This window comes from Melopsittacus undulatus, chromosome 3 (assembly GCF_012275295.1).
Source record: "Melopsittacus undulatus isolate bMelUnd1 chromosome 3, bMelUnd1.mat.Z, whole genome shotgun sequence".
Taxonomy (NCBI): domain Eukaryota; kingdom Metazoa; phylum Chordata; class Aves; order Psittaciformes; family Psittaculidae; genus Melopsittacus; species Melopsittacus undulatus.
The window spans coordinates 20,275,800-20,291,852 of NC_047529.1; the positions used below are offsets into that span (position 1 = coordinate 20,275,800).

Sequence of the window (16,053 nt, forward strand, 5' to 3'; positions counted from 1 at the left end):
TAAAGTATCAAGATTTTATTCTCTATATATACTTTTAAATGAGACAGTATTTTTAAAACAGCAGCAAGCAGAAACGTACAAGTTGAGAAAAGTGGCAGCGCAGGTAACTCTGTTTGGCTAATGCCCGTTCATGTACAAGGTGTACACTGGATTGTTCTTTGAGCACCTTTTGTGTTTTGTTTTCTTCTTGGTTTAAGTGTACAGTAAGGCAGTGGTTTTTCAATAAGGAATATATATATATTTATATTTATATATATTTTCAACCATCACTGTGAATTCTTACATGCAAATTAAATAAAATGTACAACTTGAAAATGTTACAACAGTAGACATTTTTTCCAAAAGCAAAGCTTCTAATAAAAGGCAAATACGGACACCACAAAGTTAAAAAAGAGAAGGAAGGCGTAAGAAACCAAACAGCAGGCGCTAGTGACAGGACAGCTTGAGCAGGGAAGACTGGGATTCCAGTGAAGGTTTCTCCCGCTGCTGGCAAGGCAAGAAAGGATGGATGGGTATTAACAGATGTATCCAACCAACTCCCTTGAGAAGATTCACTCCAACCTGAGTAGCTCCACATCGAAGAGGAGCGTGGCATTGGGAGGGATGACCCCAGGGTGGCCTGTGGCTCCATAGGCCATCTCAGGTGTGCAGGTCAACTTTGCTCTTTGTCCTAAGCTCATCTGGGTTTTGGATGTTGAAGAAAGGAAAAGAGAAGACAAAACCAAACAGAATTAGGAGGAAAACAAAGAACAAATCACAGTGTGTCAGACTGACAGAATTGAGTCAGGACCACTGGATTCATGGAATCATTTAGGTTGGAAAAGGCCTTTAAGATTATAGAGTTCAACCATGGCTCAGCTTCAAGCTGCCACACCCAGCTCAGACATAGGTCTTCTGACTCCCCTGGCTTCTCACAGCAGTTACTTAAATTGCCAGAGCCAGTCCGGGGGCCCACCCTGCCTACACTGGACTGTAGGAGGTGTGAATTCCCTCTATGGAGTGCAGCGTACATGTAACACCATCAGCAGTGGATGTCTTTGAGAAGTATCACTTTCTATCTCTTCAGGAGTCAAATTTTGGCAGAGGTGAGGGGCCATGAGCAGGGCAGGGTAGATGGAGCTAGTAACAGACAGGAGAGATTGGTGCCAAAATGCACTTTGGTTCAGCTTCTGAAAAGCATTCAGCAACATTTTTCCTTCTTCAGCCACCACTAGAGATGCCTTCAAAGCCATTGCTCAAACGTTAACACTGTGGGCACTAACCTTTCTGCTGCTGGGCAGATGCAAAGCAAAACAGTCCTACTGAAAAGAGGTACTTACTTCTCTAACCTCATCCCAGACCTGAGGGCAGACATCTCACCTCACATGCTACTTATTCTGGCAGAGGGCCCTTGCCCTGGGATGGGCAGATACTGATTTCTCTCACTCCAGACTAGCTCTGAAGGTGGCAGTGCTCACAGAGATTTGGGGTAACAAGAATCAAATCCCTGCTCTTCCAACAGGGTATTTTGGGGTGGAGCAATCTCAAACTGCTATTCGTGCACCATACACAGTGAGTGGCCAAGAAACAGTCCCTGACTTGAAGCACTCTTTTAACTCAGACCTCTCCCCCAAGATGAGACACATCACCGAACAACAGATTACATGGTATCTCCTGTTGATTTTTTTTCAGGTCCTATAAAATGTGCCCGAGCTAGAGCTTTTATGACTTTAGGTAGAAGAAAAATGTGCCTATGAACTTCCCCAAGTTCAGGCAGTGTTCATACCATGGGGTGCAAGAGAGGGTGACCTCCCCTGGCTGCTGCAGGGGTCTGTGTGGGGCAGACTGCCCACTGCTCTGAGAGGCCCCTGAAAGCCACACAGCCAGCAAGTCATGCATGGGTTTCAGGCACAGGGCAACCTTGAGATGTCAGATGTTGAGAAACGCAGATGCCTGTGGCATCCGACAGTCATTAAATCCAGGCTTAATGAAAAACCTGCATGCTAGACAGAGTGAACTGCCTTTGTCCAAATGCTTTGTGTCAAAACCCGCCCCACAAAACCTCAAAACCCTGGGGGGGGGGGGGGGAGGAGACAGACATAAGCTCAGCTTCAGCCAGCGATCCACTAGGAGGAGCAGGAGGGCAGCGGGTAGCACGCCGATTACTGGGACAGCTTTTGGCCACCTATTGATTAAGGGACAGAAGTCAGGGAGCGAGAGTGTTCGCAGAAGGGATAAAATGATTCACCCAGGACTTGTTGCTACTGCTTTATCTGCACTGGCTTCTGGTTTATACAGCACACTCGGGTCCTGAGCTACTCCTAGGCCTTACTGCAAAGCAAATAATAGAGTCCACTCAAATCCACTTGCCACCATCACACTGGACATTGCCGTGCTTCACACACCCTTCAGCCCGCTTGAAGTTCAGCTAGAGGACTTTCTTTGTACCTGTGTCACACCTTCTTCAAATCCTTTAATGACTTCTTGCCTGCCAATCTTGAACCTGAAAGGCTTGTTTCTGTCTCTGGAGGAGTCAAACTTCTTTCCATTCTGTAACATTCCTGCCAAAACAAGACACGCAGTTTCAATCTGAGCTACATGTAAATTTAAGTGCTGGGGGGGGAGGGAAGGAGTGAAAAATTAGTATCTTGATCACATTTTCACTTTGAAGCCTCATTCAGAACGGATAAGGCAGGAGAGCCAAACACAAATATGGCACTAAAAGGTACCATATAGTTTGTTACCTTTGCCTTCTGGTAATTTAGGTTCTAAAATGGAAATATTATTCTTAATGCTATAGGTTATAACTCATGTAGTACCACATGTTGCACAGACACACTGAAGAGCTGTTGCTTGCACAGTGGAGCGTCCTGGCTCAGCAGATAAAAGCAGGCAAGGAGCAAGTGGGAAGCAGCATAAGAGAATATCAACTGATCCAGGCCTACTCCTAAACATGAAAAAGCTCCCTAAAGTCATCCTACAGACAAAAAAAAACCCCAAATTTAACATAAACATGACTGGGTTTACTCCTCATTAAATACTTCTATTTTAAGGTATTTTTAACAGTGTAACTAAAGGGAATAGTTGTTGTGGAGAACACGTTGAGTGCCAATGGGACTTTGGCTATGTGTGTCTGAAAGCAGCACAGGCAGCAGGAGCTTTCCACACACTTCCACAGGTGGGGATGTAGATTCAGGTTTGGGAACTCTTGAACCAGATTTGCTCCAGTTAAATGTCCGCAAGTACAGAGCAGCTCCTTTGACTTGTTCCTGCAAATTTATGGTCTCCCGGGAGAACCTTAGAGCAGCTTCCGATACCTAAAGTGGGCCTATAAGAAAGCTTGAGATGGACTTTTTACAAGGGCATGTAGTGACAGGACAAGGGGGAATGGCTTTAAACTGACAGAGGGGAGGTTGAGATTAGGTATTGGGAAAAAATTCTTACTGTGAGGGTGGTGAGGCCCTGGCATAGGGTGCCCAGAGAAGCTGTGGCTGCCCCAGCCCTGGCAGTGTTCAAGGCCAGGTCTAGCGGGGCTTGGAGCAACCTGGTCTACTGGGAGGTGTACCTGCCCATGGCAGGAGGTTGGACCTGGATATCTTGAAGGTCCCTTCCAAACCAAACCATGCTGTGATTCTATGATTTATACCAGAATATCTAGTAGGAATATTTGGTAGCTTGGACAGTTTACCTTCCCTACTTGATTCACTCAGGAGTACTAAGAATAACATGCCTTACACAAATGTGTCTGTTCCACAGCATGCATGTGAAACTTCTACACAATGTTACAATTGCATGTGTCTCCTCCTCCTCATAGAGAAAGAACAGAAAAGCCTCTGCATTTAAAAATACGAAAATAGAAAGGACATTTCTATGAATAGTACCCTCATTTGTTGTATTTCAACCACAAGAGATAGTTGGGGAACACCTTACTGATTCCTTTGGATGGGTACAACACTGTTTCAACCCATGTATTATGAAAACATGGCTTCTACAGCAAGTGGGTAAACCTTCACAGAGAGCTACACTTTCAGGTATTCTCATTCTCTTTTCAAACAGTGGATAATTATGATAGCTTTCCACTTAAAAGTACCTGATTAATTGCTCTTTCAATATGCTATAATTTGGCTATTGTAAGGTTTGGCTGATATTTATGTATTAGAATAAATGCTTTTTTTGTAATGCTGTAGTGCTAGTGTTTTGTTCATTAATAACCAAATATCTGAGAAAGATTCTGGTTGAAAACAATGCTATCAAGCACAGCTTTGACAGAAAATGCTGAGAAATCCTGCTTTTATGATCCAGTATGAAAATACAGTCATACTAGTTTCTTTTCACTAAAGCAGTTGTATTAATAGATCAACTTGATGCACAAGTTTTATTTTTCTGTAAAAACCATTAGCTATTATCTAAACAACAAAAAAAGCATATTCTGCCTGCTTTAAAGTTCATGTTATGAATCAAAATATAAAGAGACATGCCAGAATAAAATATAAAGACTACAATCGTAGGATTCATCTTACCAACCTTTATGCTTCTAAGATGTAGCCAGCTACTTTTGAGTTAATTACTCTGCTTCACTCTATAATCAAGCCAGAGAAAAATGTACTTTCAGGAGCAATTAATCTAACCAAATCTAGGCCATAACGAATTGCATCCTAGCAGTGCCTCTTTCTTTGCGATGAATGTAAGTGAAGTCCAAACAAGTAGCTCAGACACAGATGTCTCCAAATCCATTAGTAGCTAAATCAGTGGTAGTGGCATTCTGGCCTTGCAGTAATGACACAATATTTGATTGGTTCAGTGGGATTCTGTGTCTAGATGTTTTACATCAATATTAAAACCAAATGACAGATTAACACAAATTATCTGTTGACAAAGTCCAATTTTTGTCAAAGTCAGTATTTTAGAGATGTGTGTGCGTGTGCACACAAGGCCTTAGGAGGAAAATTATGGAATAACCTGTCTATAAAGGCATGTTTCATAACCTTAACTTTTAGCACTTGTCATATTCCTTGAGTTTTTCATGGTATAGTAGTGAAGTACTTTATTTATGCTCCAATGCATGTACATACACACATTATGCAATATATCAACTTAGTGATATCCCTAAACTCCCTCCCTGCAGGCTGGGAAGTCACACCAGCTGCCTGCACAGGCTTTCTAGTTACAGACAAACATGGGTTCATTTGTACAGTAGAAAACCAGCCTGCATGTAGCAGAGGGCTGGCAGGGAGAAGCAGCTCAGGGGGAACTCTCAGGCATATTGCATAATCCTTTTTGAAATATTTGATCTCAAATTTAAATGGCAGCCCTTCCTCACAGCAGTTTTATTTTTAAACACATCGTAAAACCTTATGATTCTATGAAATGGAAGGAGACTATTACAGAATCCCAATATTTAATAGTTTTAATATTAAAACTTAGTACTGTCATTACAGTCTGCATGTTCAAAGCAGTATGCAAACATTAATTATTCCTCACAGCAGCCCAGGGAGGAAGAAGATATTTAGTATAAAATAGCCTCAGTCTGGAAGTTCAGATTCAGATGCAAAGTTCCACAGTACTTTAATATGCTTTCACTTCATTTCATAACTAAATCCTATTAAAATACTTAGCTTAAAGGTCTGGTGGTTTGCTAAATACCACACATCAAACCAGCAGCAGAACCAGAATTAACTGTTCAGAGATCCTGACAAGAGCTACTGGGCAATGTTTCCCATTTAAAATAATGTTTTTAGCTGTCCATGAGCTTGCCAGTCCAATATACATCATATAAAAACTGACTTCCATTTCACCATCGAAAGCCTATACAAGGTGTGTTAGGCCTATAGAAGAAAAGGGGTTGCTTCTCCTATGGTTACAGCAATATCCTATTTTCAGCAATGGCTGAAAATTCATCAGGTGGTGATTTCAGAAATGTAACCTCTGTAATCACCCCACCTTACTGCTTCTGCAGGACAAACTGGCATTCAAAGGGTCAGACATGTCCTTAATTGCTGAATATCCGGCAGAAGGGTCAGTTTTTATATGACAGCTCTTTAAATGCACATCTACTTTAGAAATGAGTCAGAGTTCCCATGTGCCCTGGAGAAGTTCCGATCCGGATTTAGATCTGAACTTTAGATCTTTTTTATCTCTCTATTTCTGAAAGTTAGAGCTGACTATTCAGGTTTCTGGGAGCTAAACCAACATAATGCTTTGTTTTCTTTCTTGCTAATGCATCAATTGATTTTTCTTTTTGGTAAAAAAATTGATTTGTGTTAATATTCTGCAACGAGGATGGATGCCCATCTTCAGCCTGCTAGCACCTTTATTTATCTACCTAACAACAAGGATTAAAAAACCCACAACCTGGAACTGAATGATGACATTGCTTTGCAAAGTCACAGCAATCAATAAGAGCTTTGTCTGAGCAAGGACATCTAGATGCCTATATGCTTACTCGTTATAATAACCTTATGTTTGATCCTGAAAGGGAACAATTATTGTATTAAAATCATTAATTGCACAAACTTTTTCAAATCCATACACTATCCTGATAACTGAGTTTGTGAAATCAGTAATTTTCTAAAAGTAATTCTGAAAATTAGGTGGCTGTAGAAGAGGAGATGTTTCAGATCATGGTCCTGCTGAATCATTGTAGTTCAGCTCACTGAAGCTGAAGATCAAAGATAAGGCAAATCATTTTGGTAAGGAACATGATTAGCGATCCATCTAAACTGCCAAAAATACAATGCCATTTGGGCTAAACCAGCAGTGAAAACAGCTTCAGTCAAGGTTTAACACAAGCTATTATTTCTTACCAAAACACAAGTGTGTCTGCATTACTCTTTTAACATGAACTTAACTCAGGTCAGTCAGCCGTAGCTAAGTCTGTTTCCTAAGGGGAGAGAGCTAATGACACTGTCTGTACTTGCCTAATAACTTTTGAATCTTTTAGCCAATTTCAAGCAAGTTTGACAGAGCAGTAGGGTTCCTACCGACATAAAGATCCTATGCAGGTAATGAAATCTGTATAGGAAGAAGATCCTGTTAAGTGCTTCTACGAAGAGAAACACTCAACCGTGATTTGTTATCAGAGAACCTATATTATTGAGGAGAGGTCAGGAATGGAAAGACATGAACATTGCAGTGGGACAACAGTCTCAGCTTCCTTTTACCAGAAGGTGCCTTCATCAGAGAATGATTCAGCAACCAACCACATAACAAGGATCCAAAGAGCCAGCCCAGCTATTTAAGACACCTAACTTACACCTATGGTCCTTTGTCCAAAAAATCATGCTCCAACCATTAGCTATACAAAAGATGTAGCTATACAAAAGATGGAGAGAGAGAATACCAAAGGCCCTCCATAGATCTTCCATCAAGCTTACAAGCCCAGATTTGGAAAATGTATATGTAAAATTCCACTGCTAACGTTAGCCATTGCAAAGATAGAAACTGTGTCTTGACCTGTCATCTTTAGACTGCACCTACAATTAATAGACAAAGAGAGATCTGTCCAAGAATAATTTAAACCACACAGATTTAGGTGCTAGGACTAACCTCCTGGAATCATTTATCATTCTCAGCCAACTCACTGAAGTTAAAAGAGTTAACACTCATTTTAAAAGCTAGGCTGCCAGCTTTTTACAGAGCCCTAGTGAGGAGGTATTAACTCATCCATCCATACCTAAATGAAGTAGACCAGGCTTCACTGACTCTAGTCTTTACTGAATTATTTGTCTTTGCAGTGTTGACACATTGTGGGAATCAGAAGATGGGGATCCTAATCCAGGACAAGTCCCCTGATTTCACTAGTCACTCTTCTTTTATCCTGTAGAGTGGGACTCACCTCAGAAGTATTAAGGGCATAAATTGAACAGGCAACTTTCAAAACAAACCAGCAACATTTGTCTGCAAAGTATTCTGTTATCTTATGTTTTTAAACTCTACTTACATACAGAACTTAAATGCAATCCACACACTTGAAAATAGCTACTTTCTGAGCATATGTTGGCTGCAGAAAAAGGGGCAGATATTCAAAAGGTGTTTCTAGGACACTATCCTGTTTCATTTTATGTACACTAGAGGTTCTTCAGGACAGGGACTATATTTTGATGCCCTTTAATGCAATCACCTTTCCAACTATTCCTTGTCATAAATCTCTGCTATTATAAACTTGTCAATTCAGTTTGGTTCCTAGGATTCTTGGAGGCAGCATTCACTGCAGGTAGTGTTGCTGTGGATTAAAAATTTCTGATCTCAAGTGTTCCTTATAATACATTGTTTGTATGTCAAAATGTGCCAATATTCTGCCAGGAGAATGTCACAAAGGTTGGAAATCCTGATTTTTCTCCCATTTATAACCTAGATAATCTTTAAGGTCCCTTCCAATCCAAACCATTCTGTGAGTCTACAATTCTATGATCTCACACTTCTTAGATCTTCATTTGCCATCTCATTACCTCAGTTCACTGTTTTCTACTTCATCATAACAACATCTCCCAGTAATCCACAGTTATACCTGGCCATGAGCTTCCTTCCAAATAACCATGCAGTAAGTGGCATATGTTTCTGATTTCCTTGATTTGACTTCAAAAGCGAAGTCTTTTCTGGACAAATTTGCCATCTCATCAGTTTTACTTTTTATCAGCTTTTCATCAGCAATTATGACTGTTGTAATGGAAATAAAGAGCGTTGAATGTGAGCTGGATGATACTTTTATTTCCTGTGTGTCATCTGAACAGTGGGCCACCTTACTGAGTCCTCTGCAGGGACTCTGGCAACTGAACCAAGAAGGGAAGTGTGACTTGTCAAGGGAAAGGTTCCACAACAGAGGTTTAGTACCACTATAAGCACAAACTCAGTTTTCCACTGCTCATGTTTCCTCTGCTTAATATAACCAAAGCCTTATGAGGAAAAAAACAGGATTTGCTGGCTTAGACTGTTTTTCTGACAGTTTATAGCCACTTAAGAAAGAATGATTAATCTTTCTAAGGGAATTTTCAGTCTAGAGGGATTACAGTTGAAGAGACTGGGGGGTGCATTTCTGCAGCATCTCAGCTCTTCACCACAATTTTTGTGTTGTTTAAAAAGGCAACAGCAACGATTTGAATGTGCCATTTGTTGCCATGACAAACAATCACTGACTCAAGTATAGAAATGGGAAATGGATAGCGGTGATGGTCACCTCTGAGTTCCTGTAACCGCAGCACACTTCAATAATGGTTGATCTTTTCAACATAGACAGCCCTGCTGCTTCATTTTCTTCCGGTATTATATACTCATATATCTTTAATGTGGAGTAAGAGCAACACAATCAATTATTTATTATGCAGCTGACAGCATGCAATGAAGACACAACAGACAACTATTCAATAATGCATTACCGTGCACTATGTATCTGTGTCGTGTACAACTACAAGACAATATGAAAGAGCCTTGCACTTAGCTTGACTTCACAGCCAAGAAAATTACATGCAATTGTCTGGTTCACTCTACTGAAAGGCATTATTCTGTCCTAATGGCTTTATAGATTTGCATAATTTTTGAAGAGAAGAAAAGTAGATTTACCCTCAAGACACATATGAGGCTCAATAAGTATATTCTACATAAATTGTAGAGAGACCAAAACAATTCCTCTGGTATCCTGTTGCCTTAAAACAGTCATTTTATTTTAGGGTTTGTTTCTGTTACCATTACAAAGTTCAGCTGTAAAATATACATGCTCTGCAGCATAAAGCAAATTTCATTTGGATAAGCATGGCAGAATTAGGTCAGTCTGGGTATGCTAATGAGTAGGACAATAGACTCTAAAGCAACATTTTAGAGAGAATATATTACTACAGAAATACTTAGCATCTCTTGCATCTCTATCCCTAAGTACCACATCCTGTAACACTGGTTCTGGAGGGAGATAGAACGTTCCTGACTGCAATAGGTCTTTCTGTCCCTGCCCTCTGGTACCAGCGAGGAAGCACAAAGAGCAATTCAAGAGAACAGCTGTGATATAAAGAAGACATTTTGCAAGATTTCCCACTCAAACACATGCAGCAGAGCTTGTACAAAGAATTCTGGTCATCTTAGTGCATCAAGGTAACAGGACAATACAATTAATCTCTTATTTTCTTGTTTTCATTCTCAAATCTCTTCCTGTGCTACAACACACACACATGTATTTCCTTTGCCACCATTTCTGTTTTATGTTTGCCTATGCAGTGGAGGTATTGATTTGGTATTTCAGCCTGTAGCACACAAACCCATGTGCAGATGACCTTCTAGTGGGCAGTTACACACTTCAGTAGGGGTTAAACCTCACTGAAATAGGTGAATATAATAGCCACCTGTGTTTCAGCGTGTGGCATGAGAAGGGCACCAAAGCTTCTGAACACAGATCTGGGTGCGGGAAGCATGGAAAAACACCATACAAAGAAGGAAAGGACCTTCAGCATTCCTTGGGAAGGCTCTGAGCATGGCCCTGAGATTACATGAGAGATGGGTTTTAGAAGAAAAGAGACACCTAGTTAATTCCTCTTCTGGCCAGAGAGAAAGCACATTGAATGATCTGCCAGAAGAAACACCTTCCTAACCCAGTGTTAATACTGCTTTAATAAAGGTGTGCTTTAATCATGAGCTGTTCCCAGATCAGATATCCTTTAATTTTCAACTGTTTATACCTCCAGTATATGCCTTCATTTCCTTCTGAATAAAATCTGTGCTGAAATCTTAATTTACCAGTGCAACACTTCGGATTCCTTTGGCTTAAGTGACAACATCCTAGTGACAAATTTACCTATCTATCTCTAACAGGGCATTGGATTAAGAGGCTATGCATATCCAGAAACAAGACATTTGAGCATGAAGAAATATATTCTTAATGTGTTACGACTTAACACCAATATGTTAAAACAATATGTTAGCCTTTGGGGTTTCTGGCGCTGAAAAATAACATTTCTCCCCACATCCCTTGTGAATGAATGCTCTTCCTCCCCCACAGGTCCCTGTTTACCCAGTTCTTTATCACATCCAACTTTCTTAACACGTAGGATGGCTATACCTCCTTCACAATGTTTTACTTCAGTGTTTTACTGAAACTCATCTTGACAAACACAGCAATCTAACATTGTGCAAAGGACTTAGCAACTTCTCTGTTCTTAAGTAAGAAGGAGAAAAACACTCTTGGAAGAAGAGACAGACATGTAAGATGGAGATGCTGAGCTCTCTCTATCAGCATGGACAGACCATAGACTTCTAGGTAGCTAAAGACAGCTGAGATCTATTCCACACAAAATGACTTGGTCACAGTCAAGATTACTGAAAAAAATGCAGTTTAAAGCCAAGCTGGTTTTGATTTGTTCACCAAACACCTTCCCGTGCATTATGTTGCCTAAGGGCCCTTAGACTTGGTGACTGCAGATCTACCTAGATCAACCTAGTCACTTACTGTACAGTAACACACACAGTAAACATGCTATAGAAATAACAGAAGATAAAAGCCACTTCCAGTCTTTGAATGAACTCTGAGAAGGGTTTATTAACAAGTTGGTAACCCTCATTATATCGTCAGAAGTTCAGCCTCCCATTAAGATCAGATAAAACCAGCATTTTGCTCAGCAGCCTGCACCATTTGCTGCAACAAACCAGAAGAATGTCTTATTCAGATACCATTATTTTTCTAGGATGTCTTTTTAAAAGATACATGAAATACACTCATCAAAGGAACCAGTCTTTCTATAGATGTATAGTTTGTTCTTCCCACCTACTAGGAATACACCTGCTTTCTCAAAAAAGGAGTACTTTTTCAGTAGTTTTGAAAGTGAACAGTTTACTATGTGCTCCAAGACAGACCCTAGCAGTGACATAAATATCACTCTGCCTGTGAACTATGACAGTATGTTCTGAAATAATACCAGCTATTAAATTCTTCTTTTGCTTTTTGTTTCCTTTTTTTGGCTACATTTGTTTCCTATTTTTGTTCATCCTTCCTGGTGTTGCAGATTCTCATTGGTGTAAACTGGCACTGTTCCCCTGATGAAAGTACAAAAATATATGTAGCAGTTTAAGACCAGGGTCACAATAATTTAAAACTCAGTTGAATGATACACTTGGGACCATTCTCCAGAACAGAATCCTGCAATAATACAGAATACTATAGATTTGTCATCAGAGGAAAAAGCTGGATGCCAAAAGGAATGGGGTTTGCCACCAGGCAGCTGTGTAAGTATAATTCACCTTCATTTTATTCCCTGTTAAATGATGGCTGTAGTTTTACCAAGGTCAGAAGGAGAGTCACTACCATATCCAGCAATAATATTATTAATTAATACACTTTGCCTTAGGTAGCATTCAGTAAGCCTTCAAAGTATCTTCAGAGCTGCAGTGGAAAGGAGCTATTAACAGTGCAGCTTGGTATTATAAATAGGTCTTTTCCATCTCTAAGTTTTGATCTCAGTGATCTTATAAAGGGACTATGGAAAAAGTGGCAGCTGTTATCTTGACAGATGAGTTTCAGGCATTGCTCTGCTGGACATTAGACAGTCGACTCTCTGGAGAACAATAGGAATTTCCAAGTGCCTGTACCTATTTTCATCTACTTAACAAGCCACTCATGTCTTGGGCCAGTAAAAGGAAGAAGCAAGGAGAATGCAAAATAAGTATTTTAGGGGGAAAAACTCTGAGAAGGAGGTGAGGATCAGGTGAGTATCACCTGTTAGTGACTTCCCCTTGAGTTTTACTGAAGTGACAGAAAAAGATTTGGAAGCTTCTTATAGAGGCAATGGAGACAAACAGCCACTTCTAGAAGGTAAGTTACAGAAAGCCTGTGCACTAAGTACAGCCCATAGGCAGCTAGCAGGACATGGCAAATACAAGGATGCACCTCAGTTTTCAGCTCTTAAAAGAATTTAACATCATCATCCACTCTGGATGCAGAGCTTTGAATCTGATTTTAAAGACAGGTGCAAGACAGTCTCATCCTTTTAAAAAGGCAGTTTGTAGAGAGGGTGCTGCTGTCCACCTTTCCTATCATAAGCACTCAACAAGAGCACTCCAAGTCCAACTCCACCTCGAGCCTGAATCTAAACCCACGTCCTTCACCTTTTCTGATGATATCCTCATCACTGGACAAACAAAAACCCAGTGGGATTGCCATCTGTGTTCCCCCCTTCAATCTGTGTAGTAGCTGGAAATGGAGAATGATGAAGTTAGGAGAAAACCAAGCAGTAATCAGGGAGGTCAGTGGGATGGGCAGAGACGTGGATCCCAATCCCTGGTCCCGGGGCTTATTACATCAGCTGTGCCTGATGTGTAGGGTTTGTTCCTGCATTATTCTCATTAACTTTAGTAGGACCTTGAGGATGGACTGCACAGATCATAATGTTTTTCCAAAAGAAAAAGTATTTTCACACTCAGGACTGCTGCAAACAAAAGACACTGTAAATTAAGCCAGTTTAGTTACTACAAATAGAAATAGCAATAAGTCCATAGACACAAGCAACGAATATAAACATTGACAAAACCACAAAAGAAAATAGCACACAGAGTGTAAAGCAACACAAGTTGAGGGTAGAGAAACAGTGAAGCATCACATAAACAAATGTATCATTACACCAGCAATGGAAAGCTGGAAGATTTCAGACTGTGCTGTGACATGTGTAATATTATCATCTGTGAAAGCAAAGACAGATGTGGTGAATACACCACATAATTCTCAAGAATTGCGGTAGACCAGACAGCTCTCTATCACAGGTCACATGATCTTTTATCATCCTAGCAAGTGTAACTGAAAAAGTAGCATCCTATAGGAGTAACTCACTACATGTAGTCAGTGGAAAGATGTTCCTAACAATCAAATGGCAAAACCATACAAATCACAGTAACAAAGGATGTTTTTCTGCAGAAGAATAATGCATGTCCTGTCCAATTTTATCCAAAACTCCGAAGAGAATGTAATTTAGGGTTGACTGGAATGAAATAGTTGGTTTTAGAAAATGAAAAAAAAAAGGAAAAGTCTTATGTTCATCTGCAATGTTTCATTCTAGTGAGCATAAATTCCTTTGTTTTCAGATTATCACTAGGTACTATTTAAATTCAGCTTTGATGAGGCCTAGGGAGTTCTTGCACATCAACACCTTTCCAGTTATTTAATACCAGGTATTGTTTAGCTACATCCAAACTAAAAGAGACTGAAGCTATTAAGGAGAAAACATAAAAGGAAAAGAGAAAAGCTAGAATTCATAAGGAGCATGCTGAAGGGGAGGCATGTCAGCTAAAATGCAGGTGTCCAGATAGCCAAACCAGAAAAAAGAAAGGCAGAACTGACCTAAAATGTACATCAAAGAAGCTGAGATTTATGTGAGAGGGATAGTGTTATCTGGTCTAAAATAATCATTCACCCAGACACTCAGACGTATTCTACATCACTGTTAAAAATAACTGAACAGATATTCCCTGACCAGGTAACATGGCTTACTTTTTAATCCATAATAAGTAATCTTATGGAAGATGTAAAAGCTCAATTCATTTACGTGGCTGCTTGCATCTTCCCACTTTGCACAGCAAAGAGAAAGATTTGTGGGAGTTAATTTATCTCAATTTTGTCTGCCATTTCAATGCTTAAACATGTATGTGACAGATTTACTGGCTGTCTGCATAGGGAGTTTCAATGATCCCACTCATAGGGCAGAAATCACCCAGGCTACTGAGTCTTTGGAAATCATTCATTAGAATTGTAAGTATTCTGCTTGTTCATGTTGTCAAACAGTTGTCAGGGGGAAAAAAAGGGGAAATAAAATGGAAGGCTACATCAAAACAATTAACAGAAGCAATCTAAGCTTCAAATAAAAACTCCTACTGATTCGACTCCAATCTGACATGGGCACAAATCTCTCTCCTCAGAAAATAAGATTATTTGTGGCCTTTTTTGAGAAAAAGGATGTTACATTTTGTGCTGTGTCTAATCTGTGTTCCCCAGCACAAGTGAGTATCTGTGAGCTTCTGCCTGCTCATGGGACCAAAGATCACTAGGACACAATCAGGCATATTTAAGCCATACTTTCATTTTAAAAGAACAAACTGCATGAAAGTATGTCCTGCATCTCAGTTTGCATCTCACATGTTCCGCACAGGCTGTGGTTACAGGCAGTATCCTGCACTATATATTGCACATAGCATTATATATATGCAATATATTGCATTTGTCTTTTGTCTAACCATATTATAACCACCTAGCACAATAAATATCAATGTCTAGTAAAACCACTATTTTCACTAAACCCACCTACCATTTTTGGCATCATTTTATGGTTTTCAACTTACTGATGTGCCCTCATGACAGGACACTTTGAGCCCCAACACAATGATATGGTCCTGTTGGAGCAAGTCCAGAGGAGGCCATGGAGATGCTCAGAGGGCTGGAGCAGCTCTGCTATGGAGACAAACTGTGAGGGCTGGGCTTGTTCAGCCTGGAGAAGGATGAGTTTTGGTTGGAAGGAACCTTAAAACTCATCTAGTTCCAACTCCCTGCCATGGGCAGGGATGCTTTCCACTATAGCAGGTTGCTCCAAGCCCTGTCTAACCTGGCTTTGAACACTGCCAGGGATGGGACAGCCACAGCTTCTCTGGGCGACCTATGCCAGTGACTCACCACCTGCACAGTAAGGGGTTTCTTCCTTATATCTAACCTAAATCTCCCCTTTCAGCTTAAAGCCATTCCCTCATGTCCTATCCTGAACATCAGCCTCAACAGTTAGTGAAGGAGAGATACCTAAGGTTATCATACTGTTTAGTGGATCAAAAGTCTAAGCCAGCCAATAATAATTCTGGTAATTCAATTCTTGATTGATGCATATTTCAGTGATTTTTGTGTGCTTTGCCTTTTCAAGTCAAAACATCATCTGCCCTGCCTGTGCACTGTGTGCCCACGTGTTTACCTTCTAGCAAGAGGATTATATACTGCCTTCTGCTCTTATGGAACTTCACTTTTCTATTTGTTGTTCACGGCCTTCTTAGAGAAGCAGTCACACGTTTCAAAGCCCAGTATGGTCAGTATTTAGCTGCCATTTCTCCAGGCAAAAAAGCTCATATATATTTTGC

At 40.3% G+C, this 16,053-nt stretch overlaps 1 protein-coding gene across 1 annotated transcript in view; it reads right to left on the bottom strand.

Moving 5' to 3' along the window:
- The window catches only part of FKBP1B (FKBP prolyl isomerase 1B), a 45,537-nt gene continuing 29,484 nt past the window's right edge, over positions 1-16,053 (bottom strand). Inside the window, exons 3-4 of the mRNA XM_034061246.1 lie at positions 2,428-2,540; positions 1-680 (exon numbers count right to left, since the gene is read on the bottom strand). Coding sequence (XP_033917137.1) covers positions 552-680; positions 2,428-2,540 — 242 coding nt within the window. The 3' untranslated portion in view covers positions 1-551. The remainder of the gene's footprint in view (positions 681-2,427; positions 2,541-16,053) is intronic.